General features: G+C 56.4%; 1 protein-coding gene across 9 annotated transcripts in view; it reads right to left on the reverse strand.

Moving 5' to 3' along the window:
- Positions 1–500: 500 nt before the first annotated feature.
- ST14 (ST14 transmembrane serine protease matriptase) overlaps positions 501–14,700 on the reverse strand; it is a 32,139-nt gene continuing 17,939 nt past the window's right edge. For 4 of the 9 annotated variants that reach the window (XM_081239196.1, XM_081239195.1, XM_081239197.1 and 1 more), the window contains 12 exons: positions 11,525–11,664; positions 11,250–11,347; positions 10,500–10,609; positions 10,279–10,409; positions 9,035–9,139; positions 8,654–8,764; positions 8,457–8,570; positions 8,090–8,212; positions 7,194–7,380; positions 1,725–1,999; positions 1,251–1,387; positions 501–1,170 (listed from right to left, as the gene is read on the reverse strand). In XM_081239196.1, coding sequence (XP_081095322.1) covers positions 1,009–1,170; positions 1,251–1,387; positions 1,725–1,999; positions 7,194–7,380; positions 8,090–8,212; positions 8,457–8,570; positions 8,654–8,764; positions 9,035–9,139; positions 10,279–10,409; positions 10,500–10,609; positions 11,250–11,347; positions 11,525–11,664 — 1,693 coding nt within the window. In that variant the 3' untranslated portion in view covers positions 501–1,008. Of the gene's footprint in view, positions 1,171–1,250; positions 1,388–1,724; positions 2,000–2,026; positions 4,719–6,364; positions 6,394–6,592; positions 6,766–6,908; positions 6,991–7,193; positions 7,381–8,089; positions 8,213–8,456; positions 8,571–8,653; positions 8,765–9,034; positions 9,140–10,278; positions 10,410–10,499; positions 10,610–11,249; positions 11,348–11,524; positions 11,665–14,700 lie in introns of those variants that run through there. The other 5 variants (XR_014016274.1, XM_081239201.1, XM_081239202.1 and 2 more) reach the window with 5 other exon arrangements.

Raw genomic sequence — 14,700 nt, forward strand, 5'->3', positions numbered from 1 at the left:
CGACTCATCCCAAGCAAGAAGAGAGAGCATATTGTAATTTACTAAGTAAACATCAGAGGAGGAAGGGCAGCACTAGACAGGGGAGAAGCCTCAAGCGAGGCATCATCAGGACCCACCCACTCAGCCCACGCTAGACAGCCGTGAGTTCACGCACACTCTCGCGTCCGAGTGTGCAAGCGCAGGCGCACAGGTGTACACACACACACACACATTCGTGTGACCTTCTCCCCACCTGACAGAAACCGCCAGGACAAAGCTCCTCCCCCATCCTGGGGAGCAGCACCCCGTCCCACCCCTCCTGTCCCGGCACCAGGCCCTGTCTGGGGGGCTTCAGGTAAGGGAGGAAACACAGCCCCGTGCTGGCCTGGGGGACCGTCACAGGGTGGTGACGGTGGTCCCGACTCTCAGCCTGACTCCAGGCTCTGTGCTGAGGGGAATTTAAACCCAGTTCCTTGCTGCTGCGGCTAGGAGAGCCCATCAACTCCAGTAAGAAAGAAAAATTACCTAAAAAGAAATAAAGTGTTTTACTCATACACACAAATATACACACTGAACCCCACCCTGGGAGCTGGCAAAACATTCGAACCTTGGACCCGGCTGACTTCCAGGTCCCTCAGGCCTGGATTTCCTGAAGCGGACGACCCTGGGAGCCCGTGGTGCCCCACCAGCCCTGCCCAAGGGGCCCCAAAGTCCAAACGAGGGCTGGTCCTGTATCCGAGGCAGACGAAGCCGGCCTTCCCTGTATCCAAGGAAAAGAGCCTCCGGCCCAGCGTGGCGCCAGGGCCGAGAGGATGTGTCTTCAAACCTCCGGCCCGGCACTGCCAGGCGTCCTCTCCTCCCCTCCCCGACCGCGCTTGGGAAGCTGGGGGTGTGGGGGTGGCTGAGAGGCCTGCGGGCGAGTCGCCATCTCCAGAGGCTCGGGGATCAGGTCCCAGTCTGGGTTCCGGGGGTCCGGGCAGCAGTCCCGTCCTCAGCCCGTACGTGCGCACCTGGGGTGGCACCTCGCCTCTACACCCCGGTCTGCTGTTTAATCCAGTCCCGAAACACGGAGAGCCTCGTGTACACGCCTGGCTTGTCCCTCTGCGCACAGCCGTCGCCCCAGCTCACCACGCCGGCCTGGAACATCCGCCCATCGGCCTCCGGGCTGGACAGCGGGCCCCCGGAATCGCCCTGCGGGGAGACCAGGCCTTAGCACCGAGCCCCGCCGCCCCGCGCCGCCCCCAGCCCCGCCGGCCGCCCCGCCGGCGCACCTGGCAGGCGTCCACGCCGCCGCTGAGGTAGCCCACGCACAGCATGCGCGCGGTGATCTGCTGCGGCAGCAGGCGCTCGCACGTGGTCTGGTTGATGACGCGGATCTCGCCCTTCTGCAGGACCAGCGCCCCCGTGCCTGGGAGGCAGCGGAAGGGAGGGACAGGGCGGGAGGGGCGGCCGGCGGTCAGCGGGGGGGCGCGACCAGCGGAGCCCCCGAAATAGCGCGGATGCCCGCGGCCCACACGTGGCTAAAACCTGAGGGCACGTCTCCAGGATGGGATGCTGTGCAGCGGGGCAGTGCGATCAGGCCGCGCTGACCATCTGTCGGGTGAGGAATCCGACACCCACCCTGGGAAGGCGTGTGAGAAAGGGAGGGACAGAAGGACGACCACGAGGCCCCCCATCCCACAGCGGCTGGGCTGCGGGCAGAGCTGTCAGCCCCTCACCCCGGCTTCACCCCCACCCCCGCTCACCTCCCTCCTGCGTGTGGCCCCAGCCGGTGACCCACATGGCCCTGCCGGTGGGGAAGGCGTGCGCGGCATCCGGCAGGCAGATGGGCCGCACGGTGGCGCTGTACTCGGCTGGCTGCTCCAGCTGCAGCAGCGCGATGTCGTAGTCAAAGGTGAAGTCGTTGAAGAAGGGATGGGAGATGACGCGCTGCAGCCGGCGCTCCTGCACCCCGGGGGCGCTGCGCTTGCTCTGGTCGTGCAGGCCCAGGAAGGCGGTCCACATGCTGTGGTCAGAGTACCTGCCGGGGGCCGGAGGACGGGCGGAGAGGGAAGCCTGAGCCGGCGCCCTCGGCCCGAGCCCACGCCCACCCCAGGACGATGCTCAGCTGCCCTCGCTTATCTCATTACCAAAAAGATCTCCCTTATTCATCTACCCTTCCATGGAAGGAACACATCCATCCAAATACTTCTCTGACACAGCGGTACATACTTTAAGTACCAGAGGAGCTGAAAAGTAGATGGAACTTCACCAGGTTTGTCGTCAGTAGCGGGATATGGTGCAGCAATTCTGACTACTGTGTATTGGATGACTGAACCAGTAAAAAGACAAGACCCTGGTGTTGCTGGGACCCAGTTTCCCACGTGGGAAAAGGGAGACACCAACAGGCACAGGCGGAGGAGAGAAGAACCCCATGCTGCTTCCTATCAGAGCAGGAAAAGCTCGCGGCTGTTCAGAAAGATGGCCTCAGAGCAATGGCATCCCCAACAGCAGCCAGCACTTGGCTTCTAACTATCCTTCCCCACGGAAAGGAACCGAGGCTCCTTGGAGAAATGGTTGATTTCAGGTCTGGAGCAAGTAGCACATAGAGTGAACCAGGAATATTTTGTTTTACCAGAAGTGAGTGAGAGCTTGCACAAGGACGGTGCCAGTAGGACAAGGCTTTCACTAGTCAAGATCTGGATCATCTGGACACCAAAGTAAACTATGGGGTTAGATCGCTATACATGATAAACAATATAAGGAGCGGAGGAGAATCTATCCTGAAGCTAAAAAATAATCTCAAAATAATTTATAAGAAGAGAAGGAAAGCTATGCTTTCCAGAAAAACACCAGCTAATAAATACAGAAGAAATGACACAGTAAGTCATATTGCACACCTACCACAGCAATAACCGATACACACAAGAATTATCAACAGATGCTAAAAACCACTGGGTAACAAGATATCCACACTGGGACTTCCCTCCTGGTCCAGTGGTTAAGACTCTGCGCTCCCAATGCAGGGGGCCCGGGTTCGATCCCTGGTCAGGGAACTAGATCCCGTATGCGGCAACTAAAAGAAAAGATCCCACATGCCGCTACTGAAGATCCTGCACGCGGCAAGGAAGATCCCGCACGCCGCAACTAAGACCTGGTGCAGCCAAATAAATACATAACTAAATATTAAAAAGAAAAAAGATTTACACACTGATTCAAAGCATCACCCAAGATTCATAACCAATGGGGAAATACCTTTATAAGTACTGGTACACACCACCCTAACCAAGTAATTAGACTTGTCTCCAAATCATCCCCACTGATGGGGTATTATGTACTTCCTGAGGACACATCACCTATGCAGTGTTTCCTGACCAGAAAAAAAAAATTTAACCTAACTCTAATCATGAAACAACAACCAAGAACACCCAGACATTCTGCAAAATAACATCCTGGACTTTTCAAAAACGTACTGCCATTAAAGAACAAAAATTAAAAGGCTGGGAGAGACTGTTCTACATTTTAAAGAGACGAGTCAAAACTAATGACTAAAACAAAGCATATCCCTTGACTGGACCCTACATTTTTTAAAAACCTATAAATACTGGGAGAACTGGAGGAATCTGAAATGCGGACCCTATGCCAGCTAACAGTGCTACGTCAGTGCGATCGTTTCCAGATGCGATAATCGTATGGTGGTTACATGGGTTTCCCTGTTCTTGGGAGACGCTGCCTGCCGTCCTTGGGGAAGATGTGCCACGATGGCTGCGCCTAACTCGGAAATGGCTCAGAAGGGGTACGTGGACGTCTAGGGAAGCACAGCCTAGGAGTGATCCGTGTGCTCGAGCCGGCCGATGGGTACCGTGTCCAAAAGCAGAAGGAATCTGAGGAGAAGACCCCACTGTCAGTCACCAGAGAGGGCCTGGAACTCCCAGACGACAAAGAAGAGAAAAAGAAGCAGGAAAAGAAAAGACACAGTGTGAAAACTCCACAAGGTCATGAAGGACCTTTTGGAGGAAAAAAGCCCCAAAGCTGGTCGTGTCGAGCTGACTGGTGACATCCCTGTGCTGCATCGTCACAAGCACATCAGCTGGACAGCAAACACAGAAAGAATGGTGAAGGCTCAAGCGTTAAGAGGCAACTCAGCAGCGATGGGTTAGATGGCGGCAAGAAACACCTGCAGATAAACCCCGGCCATTCCGTCAAGACCTAAGGCAAAAGGCAGAGGTCGACACAGCCGACCACGCCAAGCACTCTTCTGGGGGCCGATGTGTTACGTCATCTGATCCCCCAGACAGCCAGTCAAGGTGGCCTTGGGCCACCATCTGAACCCAGCAGCCCATGCTCTTGACCACGAGATGCCACCTCTCGGTAACACCCTGGGATCGCTTGCTGACTCAGTAATGTGTCCAAAGTACCTGCACTCCAGGGCCTGGCATACTTCATCCCTGCCTGTCCCTGCTCACAACCCTCCCTTTGTCTGGAAGGTCTGAGTCACCTGGTCCAGTGACAAACACCCTCCCATTTCAAGAGCAGACCAGACACCCTGCCCATAAAGGCACTCCTAGCAGCCACCCTCCCCAGCACTCAGGGGAGCTCTAACCCACACGCTGGGCCCTCGGCAGCCTCCCCCCAGCTCTGGCACAGCCCCTACTACGTGCATGTGTGTATCGCAACTTGTCCCCCTACCCTGGGACGTCTGGAAGTGCAGGGACCAAGTCTAATTCAGCTTTCTCTCCCGGTGCCAATGGTAGCAGTGGCTGTTGAGGGCATTAATGGGCAGAAGTAAGACTGCTGAGCAGGAGAAGAGGAAGCAGAAGGAAATGAGAAATGAAAACGTGAAGCAAGGGCAAGAGGAAGACGCAGGGCAGGGCCCAGGGGCAGGTGCTTCAGAAAGAGCCCACGCACATCCCAGCTCAGCCTGGAGACGGGCTAGGAACGGGGACGGTGGCGGCGGTGTGGGTGCAAAGCACCCACATCTTGGTTTCTTCTCGGGGAATGCCGAGTTCTGGGGCTGGACCAGGAAAATGCAGGATGAGCCTAGAGCACCAGGTGGTGTCCAAAAGCAAGGAGGCGGCTCAGAAAAACAAAAGAATGGGGGCATGTCCTAGGGAGCCGGGCACCAGCCTGGAGAGCTGTCAGTGGTCGGCTCTGGAACAATCTAGAGACAGTAAACAACACGGTATTGGATTACAACCCGAAATATAAATATATGCACGAGTCCCTACAAACGTAAATAGATGATTAAATAAATACACGGGAGGGCTTCCCTGATGGCGCAGTGGTTGAACGTCCGCCTGCCGATGCAGGGGACGCGGGTTCGTGCCCCGGTCCGGGAGGATCCCACGTGCCGTGGAGCGGCTGGGCCCGTGAGTCATGGCCACTGGGCCTGCGCGTCTCCGCAGCGGGAGGGGCCCCAGCAGTGGGAGGCCCGCATACCGCAAAAAAAAAAAACATGGGAGAGAAGGGACAAAGCTTCCTTACAAAGCAATTCCACACTGACTCATTTTCAAAGAATAGATTACACAAGGCGGAAACACTTCCGAGTGGAGAGAGCTGGTATCACCGTCTTAACCAGATGACCGAGATGAGCATCACCAGAGATAGGCCACGTTGACATCATTTACCTGCTGATACAACGTGACTTTCTTCCAAACACTCATGACCCCAGTCTAATCACGAGAACAACCTCAGATGCATCCAGATGGGGGCACTGTACAGGGCCCCTGGCCTCCAGACTGTCCAGGTCACCAAAAAACACACAAAGACTGAGAAATCGTCCCAGAGGAGACTGGGGAGACAGGACAACAGACACAAAGGGGGCACCTGGACGAACTCCTGCAGCAGAAAGGATGCTGGTGTGAAACTGGTGCCAGGGAGCCTGGGGGGGAGCCCAAGGGGAGCCTCGAGGCAGCCCGGAGGCAAGTTCCTAGTAAGGGACCGTGAGTTTCTCCATGCTGACAAAAGCAGCATGATAACATCAAGGGAAATTGGGCGAGGGTACGGGGAAATTGCGTCCTATCTTTGCAACATGTCCACGTTCCAAAATGATAAGTTGATTCTAAAAATTCTGAAGTAAGCTCCCATCACCCCAAGAAGAAAGCAGATTGCTTCTGCCCAGAGTGGAGTGGAGTGTGAGAGTGAGAAGAGAGGGGCAGGCTGGACCAGGCTGCACTTCACCAGCCCAGCAGCGCCCGGGGTCCACCACTGACCCCACTCCCCCCAGGCCTCTGCTGGTACATCGCCCCCAGCACGTGCACCTGTCTGACCGGCCCCGGTGTCTGGCCTTAGGCCTACGGCACGCTATGGGTCCTGTCTGTCCCGGAAGTCCACGGTGGTCCCGCTCTCTCTTGGCCAAGGGGCGACCGTGGCACCCTGGGTCCCCTTCCCACGCAGCTGCCCGCGGCAGGAGGGCAGGCGCCCGGCAGGAAGGCCCTGGGTGAGGGGGACCCCTGTGCCCGCGTCTCCAGGAGCAAGCTGTCCCCCCAGTCCCCCTCCCACAGCCAATGGCCAGAGAGCCTGGGCGGGCTGGACCTAAGTCACAAAGAGCCCTGGCGCTGGGCCACATGCTCCTGCTAAGCCTGGCCCTGTCCACCCGCCCTGAGAGGCCGGCATGGCCCAGTGGTATGCTTGGTGCCCCTCCCTGCACCGGGCTCGGGTCTGCCGCGGACCTGAGGCTACGACGGGCTGAGCACCTACTGTGCGCCAGGCACGGGCTCAGCGCTTCAGGTGCGTCCCCGCGCTCCCTTCTCACACCTCTCAGCGTAAACATCACAGCGTCACCATCAGCACCCAGGAGCCTGAGGCCTAGGAAGGTGAGTAACTCGCCCACGGTGGCCTGGCAAGCCAGGGCCGGGCGGTGAACGAGAGGGTCCCGAGGGGTCTCCAGCATGCAGAGGCTGACCGCACCGGCTCTTCAAAGCTGTACCACCTCAGGCAAATGTCCTTACCTCTCTGATCCTCCGTTTCTGTAACACGGGGACGTGTTCAGACCCGTCTGCCTGGGCTGTTAGGAGAGGCGCTGAGATCCCACTGGACAAGAGGGGCTCCCCATGAACACTCATTTTTATTCCTTGTTATTAAGCTCCATCCGGGGGGTCTGCCACCCCTCCGGCCCCGGCCCTGCCTCACCTGGGCACGACTCACAGACACAGGGCTTTTCCACCCCAGGGAACATGGAGGGGCGCCCCACTTAGGGCTGGCGCGAGGCCTCCCCGCTCGGGCCCGTGACGCACCTGAATCCTCTTTGGTCGACGAAGCAGTGGGCGGCGGACACCATCCAGCTGGGGGAGATGAGGGAAGCCCCACACACGTGGCCCTGGCCCAGGGCGTGGAGGCTCACCTGCCAGGGCCATTCCCCTTCGTCCGCGTTCTCACCCCCGACAACCCGAGACTGCCTGGTGAATGACCTCAGCCCACAGTCTGGGAGGGGCAGAGACGGGAGTCACAGCGGGGCACCAGCCCCGCCACCAGAGCAGCAGCCGGGGCAGCCACCTGGCCCCTCTCCCTGCCCCCAAATTCAAAACCCTCACTCCCCACCTCCCCGCTCCTGCACAGGGGCCTTCAGACATCTGCTGGTTTGCTTAGATTTAATTTGGGTGTCCTTTGCCCAGATTTTCTTGTTGCATGCTGGAGGACACAGCTCTCAGAGGGAAGAGCAATGGGTGACGTGAAGTCACAGAACAGCTGCAGCTCTGCTCACATGTAACCTATGGCCAGCGCTTCTGAAATACACAAGAGGCTGCAAATTGAAGTATGGGCGGGGTGGGGACAAATCCCTGCCGAGGGCTCCAGGAGCTGTGCTCTCTCCCCTCCAGGCAGCACAGGCAAGCCAGGCCTTGCCCCTGTGGCCAGGTCTACAGAGCAGGGGTCAGCCCAGCACCGCGGCCAGGACACCAGCCGGGCCACAGAGGCCCTGACGTACTAGCTGCCCTGGGCCGTGCCTCCAGGACCAGAACCGCCTGTGAGGCAGTGCCTGGGTGCCAATCAGCAAAGTTATCCTTTCCTCCAGGCAGACACACCCTCTCACCAGGGCAGAGCTGGGTGAGTGAAGCGCTGACATAATGCCCACCTCCGTACGCGCCTTGCACAGTGAACAACCTGCACAACTGTATGGGGCAGCCCTGCTCACCACAGTCCTTCTCATCCGAGCCATCGACACAGTCCTTCTTCCCGTCACACTCGGGGTTGCCCTTGCTCACGCAGAGCCCGTCGAGGCAGCGGTAGGTGTGTTTGGTGCAGGTGACGGTGCTCACTGCTCACGGAGGCGGACGCGGGGTCGGGGGGGGGGAAATCAATCTCCCTCCCGCGCCCAGGCTGATGGCCCATCCCCCTCCCGCCCCCCTCGGGCCTGCCCCCTCGTCCACACCCGTGCCCAGCCGACACCCTTTCTCTCACACTCAGTGTGCAGGGCGGTCTGTGTGTGTTGAACTCTGGACCCGCTGCACGTGAGTGTGGCAGGCAAGCGCCCAAGGGAAGGGGGCGGGGCCTGGCCTCACCCTGGTCGCACGTGGCCTCATCGGACCCGTCCCCGCAGTTGTCCTTCCGGTCACACCGCTGGCTCTGCGGGAGGCACTTCCCGTTGTTACACCTGAAGGTCTCAGGCGGGCAGCCTGGGGAAGCGCGAGGACTCAGCAGGGGCTGGCGGGTCAGCAGAGGCCGCGGGGAGCCCAGCCGCCACCCCCACCCCACTCACTGCAGCCCTGCTCGTCACTGCCGTCCTCGCAGTCCTTCACGGAGTCACAGACCCAGAAGAGGGGCTTGCAGAGCTTGTCCGTGCACGTGAACTGGTAGGTGGCGTTGCATTCTGGAGGGGCGAGGCTCACTCAGCACCCGCTCTTCCCGGGAGCTGGGGCACCGCGCTCCTGGGGACCACGTCCCGCCTGGCTGTGGACACTGACTCAGCACCGCCTGCTCCAAAGGGGGCCCCCAGGAGCCCGAGGAAAGGCGGCCTGTCGTCCGCCCCGGGCCGGGAACAACCTCCCCCGCCACCTCGGGCCGTCCCGCCACAGGGTCGGTGGCAGAAGCCGGGCACAGCAAGGGCAGAGGATGCCCGGGTCTGGCAGCCCCGACTCACGGCAGTGGAGCTCGTCGCTGTGGTCGGTGCAGTCAGCCCAGCCGTCACAGCGCAGCTCCTCCTGGATACACCGCCCTGTGTTACACATGAACCTGCCCGGGCACGCTGCGGGGAGACAGGGCAGGCCTCAAGTCCATGACCCCCAGCCCCGCCCCCAGCACAGAGGAGCGAGGCTGCAGCTGGGGGTCTCCAGGCCCGCTGAGCTGTGACAAGGGGCTTCCTACAGCTAGCGGGGGAGGGCCAGTCGAGGTCCCTCCCGCCCCCCATGACCGAACCCCGGGAAGCCCCGGGCAGAGTGGAGAGAGGCTGGCGGGTGCGCATGCAGTTCTACTGCCCCGTGTCCTTGGTCAGCCACGTCGCCGAGCGCCAGGCTCCCCGTCGGCAAGTCGGAGCGGCAGCGGCTCTGCAGACGGCTGATGTGCGTGTCCCACCCTAGTGTCACACGGCATCACCAGCTTTCCTTAATTCTAAGATATTTTCCACATTCCAATGTTTCTGAAATTGGAATGTGTCTGACAACTGATGTCATCAGGCAGATGACAAAATGGAGAGGAGGCCGTTGTCACTTTCCCTGCCCAGGTAGCTTAGTCACTTGTCAAAGCGGTTTGTTCATCTAATTACACTCCTGGCGGTGAGTCGTGTAGTTGAATTTGAACTTAAATTTGGACGTTTGTGTGCAGTAAAAGTGACTTCCAAAAGGTTATTCTATGATGCAGGGTTGAAACAAAAAAATCACCATGGACGTGGAAGAACTGGTATTCACAGCAGACAGTGAAATTAAAGGTCACGGAAACTGCCAGACCTCTTCCTTAGAGATCGCAGAATTTTCAAAGCTAGGAGTAGTTAGTGTGATGATTCATGCCCCAGTATGTTCTAATGTGTCTCAAAAGCATGCTGTTAATCCTACAGGTGCTCAAAGACACAGAGACAAGCACAGATTCTCAAAGTGATGCAGAACCAAAGGGACAATAGACCAAAGGAACCCGGGGGTCCTCGGCCTGAGATGCCGCACCCAGGGACCAAAGGACATGGTGTGTGCCGGCGTTCACTGTCGGCCTTTTTTCACAAGTGCATCTAAGGTAGCCTTTTTTTGTTCTGCAGAAAGCTACTATAGCAACTGATAATGCATCCTACCGGCTCCGGTGGCCTGGAGTCAGGAGAGCACAGTGCTAGTAAGACACAGAACAGAGCGCGTCGCGGACCCGCCCTCCAGCCAGGCCCCGCCTCCCGAGCGTGTCACTCACGGTCACTGGCGTCGTAGGACAGGTACTCGGCCAGGAACCCGGTGTCCGTGTAGGACTGGTCCGAGTGGAAGTGGACGGTGATCTTGCTGCTGCCGCTGCTCACGACAAACTGGGGCCTCTCTCCACAGTACCTGGGGGCGGCAGGGGGCTCAGCGGGAGGAAGAGGACCCGCCCCGGGGCTGGGGCGGCCCCCCTCCTCCTCCCCCTCCCCCAACACCCACCTCTCCCCGTTGATCTCCACGTAGTCCTTGGAGCAGGAGCCCAGGGGGACGTTGGGCTCCAGCAAGAAGAAGGCTTTGAAGTGCACCTTCACGTTTTGGTTGTCGGGCACCTGGGGAGAGAGACGCTGCTGACCCTCTGTGCGGCTTCGCTCCTTCCCAAGTCCAGGGTGGCCCGTGGCGGCCACGGGGCCAGGACCACGGCAGGAGCACGGCTGCCGGGCTCTTCCCTCCGGCCCACAGGGGCAGCAAGGACCCGGGCTCCATGCTGGGAAGACCTTCCAGACTTGCAAACAGCGAGACACACTATGACGTAACTAAAGAAGGCTGGAAAGTCCTCCCCCATCACCGACTGGACGGCGTGAGGGGCCCCGTCGGCAAGACGCCTGTCTCCTGCCATCCAGCAAGCGCGTCCTCTGAGTGTCACTCAGCCTTCGGCCTCGTCCCAACAGCTCCTCTAAGAGGCCGGCGCCCCTGCTCTCACGTTGCCCAGAGCGAGCCACAGCCCGAGAGGGAAGTCCCGGGCCCAGGTCCCTCCGTCATGTCAGGCGCCGGCCAGGAGGCAGGTGTGAGCCCGGGTCTGCTGGATGCTGCCCGAACCTGCCCCGCCCGCGGCCTCCATACCTGCACCTCAGGGGAGGCCGGAGGCACTCACCGTGCTCTCTCCTGCCGCCCTGGAGCATTCCTCCCCCTCCCTGTCCCTTGTCCCGCCCCTTCTCTAGCCGCCTCCGCGCCCCCCATCACAGCGCCTACCTCGATGATCCAGGTGCAGTTGATGTTGGGCGGGTAGTGGCCTGGATAGTAGGGGCTGCTAAATGTGCCCTGGGCTGCATGCAAGTAGCCTCCACAGCCTGAAAGGAAGGGGAGCGGGGCGGGCGTAAGGACCAAGGACCCAGGTGGGCCGAGAGCCCTGAGGAGCTGGCCGGCCTCCCTCAAGCTCCTGCCTGGGCACCAGACACTCCATGACCAGGAGAGCCTGAGCGTCAAATGTGGTCCTGAGCCTTGTCCCCTCCTGGGCTGCCCCTTACTGCTCATCCGAGGCAGCTGGAAGACCGTGGCCTCGAAGCCAGGGTGTCGGCGCTCGGTGCTGGTCACCAGCGTGACGAGCAGGACGTTCTGGGAGGAGAGGAAGGTCAGGTTGTAGGAGGGAGGGTATGTGCCACACAGCCTGCGGGGCAGAAGGGGGGGCGTTACGAGAGCACAGAGCCCAGCAGAGGGGCTGAGGGTGGGGTCCCAACGCCCTCCCCACACGGGCAACCAGCCGCCCGAGTAAGGACCTCCTCAAAAGACTGTCCATGTTTATAACAGCAAGAACTCAGGAACACTGAGTGCCTAACAACAGAGGACTCGTTAAACACACTATGGACCAAATAATAGCAACGACAGCAGTATAACTGCATCAACTACCAGCACTTACTAGGTACACGCCAGGCACCGTCCTTAGTGCTTCTGCATCCATTGACTCAGGTATTCGTCACAACAACCATTAAATACTATTATCCCCATTTTACAGATAAGGAAACAGAGGCAAAACAGGTGAAGTAACTTACCCAAGATTGCACAGTTAATAAGTGGCCGGACTAGATGAAAAGACAACCCATAGAATGGGAGAAAATATTTGCCAACGAAGCGGCCAACAAGGGATTAATCTCCAAAATATATAAATACAAATAGCTCATGCAGCTCAATATCAAAAAAACCAAACAACCCAATCAAAAAATGGGCAGAAGATCTAAATAGACATTTCTCCAAAGAAGACACAGATGGCCAAAAAGCATATGAAAGGATGCTCAACATCGATAATCATTAGAGAAATGCAAATCAAAACTACAGTGAGGTATCACCTCACACCAGTCAGAATGGCCATCCTCAAAAAGTCTACAAATAAGAAATGCTGGAGAGGGTGTGGAGAAAAGGGAACCCTCTTGCACTGTTGGTGGGAATGTAAATTGATACAGCCACTATGGAGAACAGTATGGAGGTTCCTTAGAAAACTAAAAATAGAGCTGCCATATGATCCAGCAATCCCACTCCTGGGCATATATCCGGAGAACACCATAATTCAAAGAGATATATGCACCCCAATGTTCATAGTAGCACTATTACAATAGCCAGGACATGGAAGCAACCTAAATGTCCATCAACAGATAAATGGATAAAGAAGATGTGGTACATATAAACAATGGGATATTACTCAGCCATAAAAAGGAATGAAATAATGCCATTTGCAGCAACATGGATCGACCTAGAGATTATCATACTAAGTGAAGAAAGACAGAGAAAGACAAATATCATACGATATCACCTATATGTGGAATCTAAAAAAAAAATGATACAAATGAACTTATTTACAAAACAGAAACAGACTCACATACACAGAAAACAAACTTATGGCTACCAAAGGGGGAAGTGGGGGGAGGGATATATTAAGAGGTTGGGATTGACATATACACACTACTCTGTATGAAATAGATGATCAACAAGGACCTACTGTATAGCACAAAGAACTCTACTCAATACTCTGAAATAACCTATATGGGAGAATAATCTGAAAAAGAATAGATATAAGTATATGTATGACTGAATTACTTTGCTGTACACCTGAAACACAACATTGTAAATCAACTATACTCCAATATAAAATTTAAAAATAAAATTAAAATAAAGTTAAAATTTTTTTTAATCTAAATGAGTCAATAAAGAAAGAAATGGAGAAAAGAAATCTCCCCCCCTCAAAAAAAAAATGGTGGTCCACTTCACTGGACCACCAGGGAAGTGTCAGGGGACTTCCCTGGTGGTCCAGTGGTTAAGACTCTGTGCTTCCAATGCAGGGGGCATGGGTTCAATCCCTGGTTGGGGAACTAAGATCCCACATGCTGTGTGGTGTAGCCAAAAAAAAAAAGAAAAAGAAGAAAGAAAAAAGAAAAAAATGTGGCAGGCCTGAAATTCAGACTCAGCACTCAGGCGCCAGAGGCCTCAGGGCCAAAGAGCATGTCATGTGCGCTAACCAACGCCACAGCCTGCAGCCATTACCGGTGACAGAGACACACTACTCACCTGGGAAGATCATCATAACATACGTCATCTTTACAAAGCACATAACAAAACCAAGTGTGCCATATAATCCTTTTTTTAAATAAATACGCAAACCTACACATAGCAAAAAATTCTATAAGAATGTGCAACACACATTTAACAGTGATTATTTCCAGATAGTAAGACTATGAGTGGCGTCTGTCCTCTTCGTGCTTGTCTGTTCTCCACTCTGCCGCCCAGGACCAGGTATTCGTTTGTTGTACAATCAGTTACAGAAAGAGAAAGCAAGCCTGCATGAAAAGGGTGTTTAGACCGAAGTCCTGGCTGTGAAGCTGTGGCAACAGATGGCTCCCTCCTGGTTTGGGCCTGAAGTTTAGCCCCTTATTAGTTGTGAAACGTCTGCCCAGCTCATTTCCACAGGCAGCAGTGAGAGGCTCTGGTCCACTGAGTCGGGAGCAGCAGGGGAAGCCGAGTGAAGGCAGGCCACCCCCACCGGCAGCCTCCGATTCACCTCGGCACCCTCAGCAGGTGCAGTATGCCTTTTCTTAATTGAAGTACAGTTAATTTACAATGTTTCAGGTGTACAGCAAAGTGATTCAGTTATATGTAGATATATTCTCTTTCAGATTTTTTCCACTGTAGGTTATTACAAGATATCGAATATAGTTCTCTGTGCTCTACAGGAGCTCCTTGTTTATCTATTTTATATATAGTAGTGTGTACCTGCTATCTATGCCTTTTTATTTACTATAACCCCGATGCTTTGATACCTGGGGCTTGCTGACCTGGAAAGGTAGCCCCACCCCCCAGGGCTAGCCAATCCCTGGAGACAGTAAAGACTAGGGTGAGACTTTCACATGCAGACTAACTAATCCAGAGCCCACACCCCAACACCTTCTCTGTGGAGGTCCCCTGCTCCAGGCCACTCTCCACCTGCCCTGATCACCCAGGTACCAGACGACTGGAGACAGCCCTAGGGCCCAGAGCCCGCTGGAGTTATTCAAACCAGCCGGTCCGAAGGTGCTACCCTGCGCTGCCTTGCCTTGCCTTGCCTTTCCTGGAGAATCTACAGCAAAGGCTCTGGCCCACGTTTTCCTCCAGCCCCCTCCGCCTCCTGATGACCCTGGTGCTTCCCCATATGGCCCTGGGTGGCCCCTCCTCTCGGGAA

Source organism: Mesoplodon bidens, assembly GCF_964165515.1.
Source record: "Mesoplodon bidens genome assembly, chromosome: 7".
Classification (NCBI taxonomy): Eukaryota; Metazoa; Chordata; class Mammalia; order Artiodactyla; family Ziphiidae; genus Mesoplodon; species Mesoplodon bidens.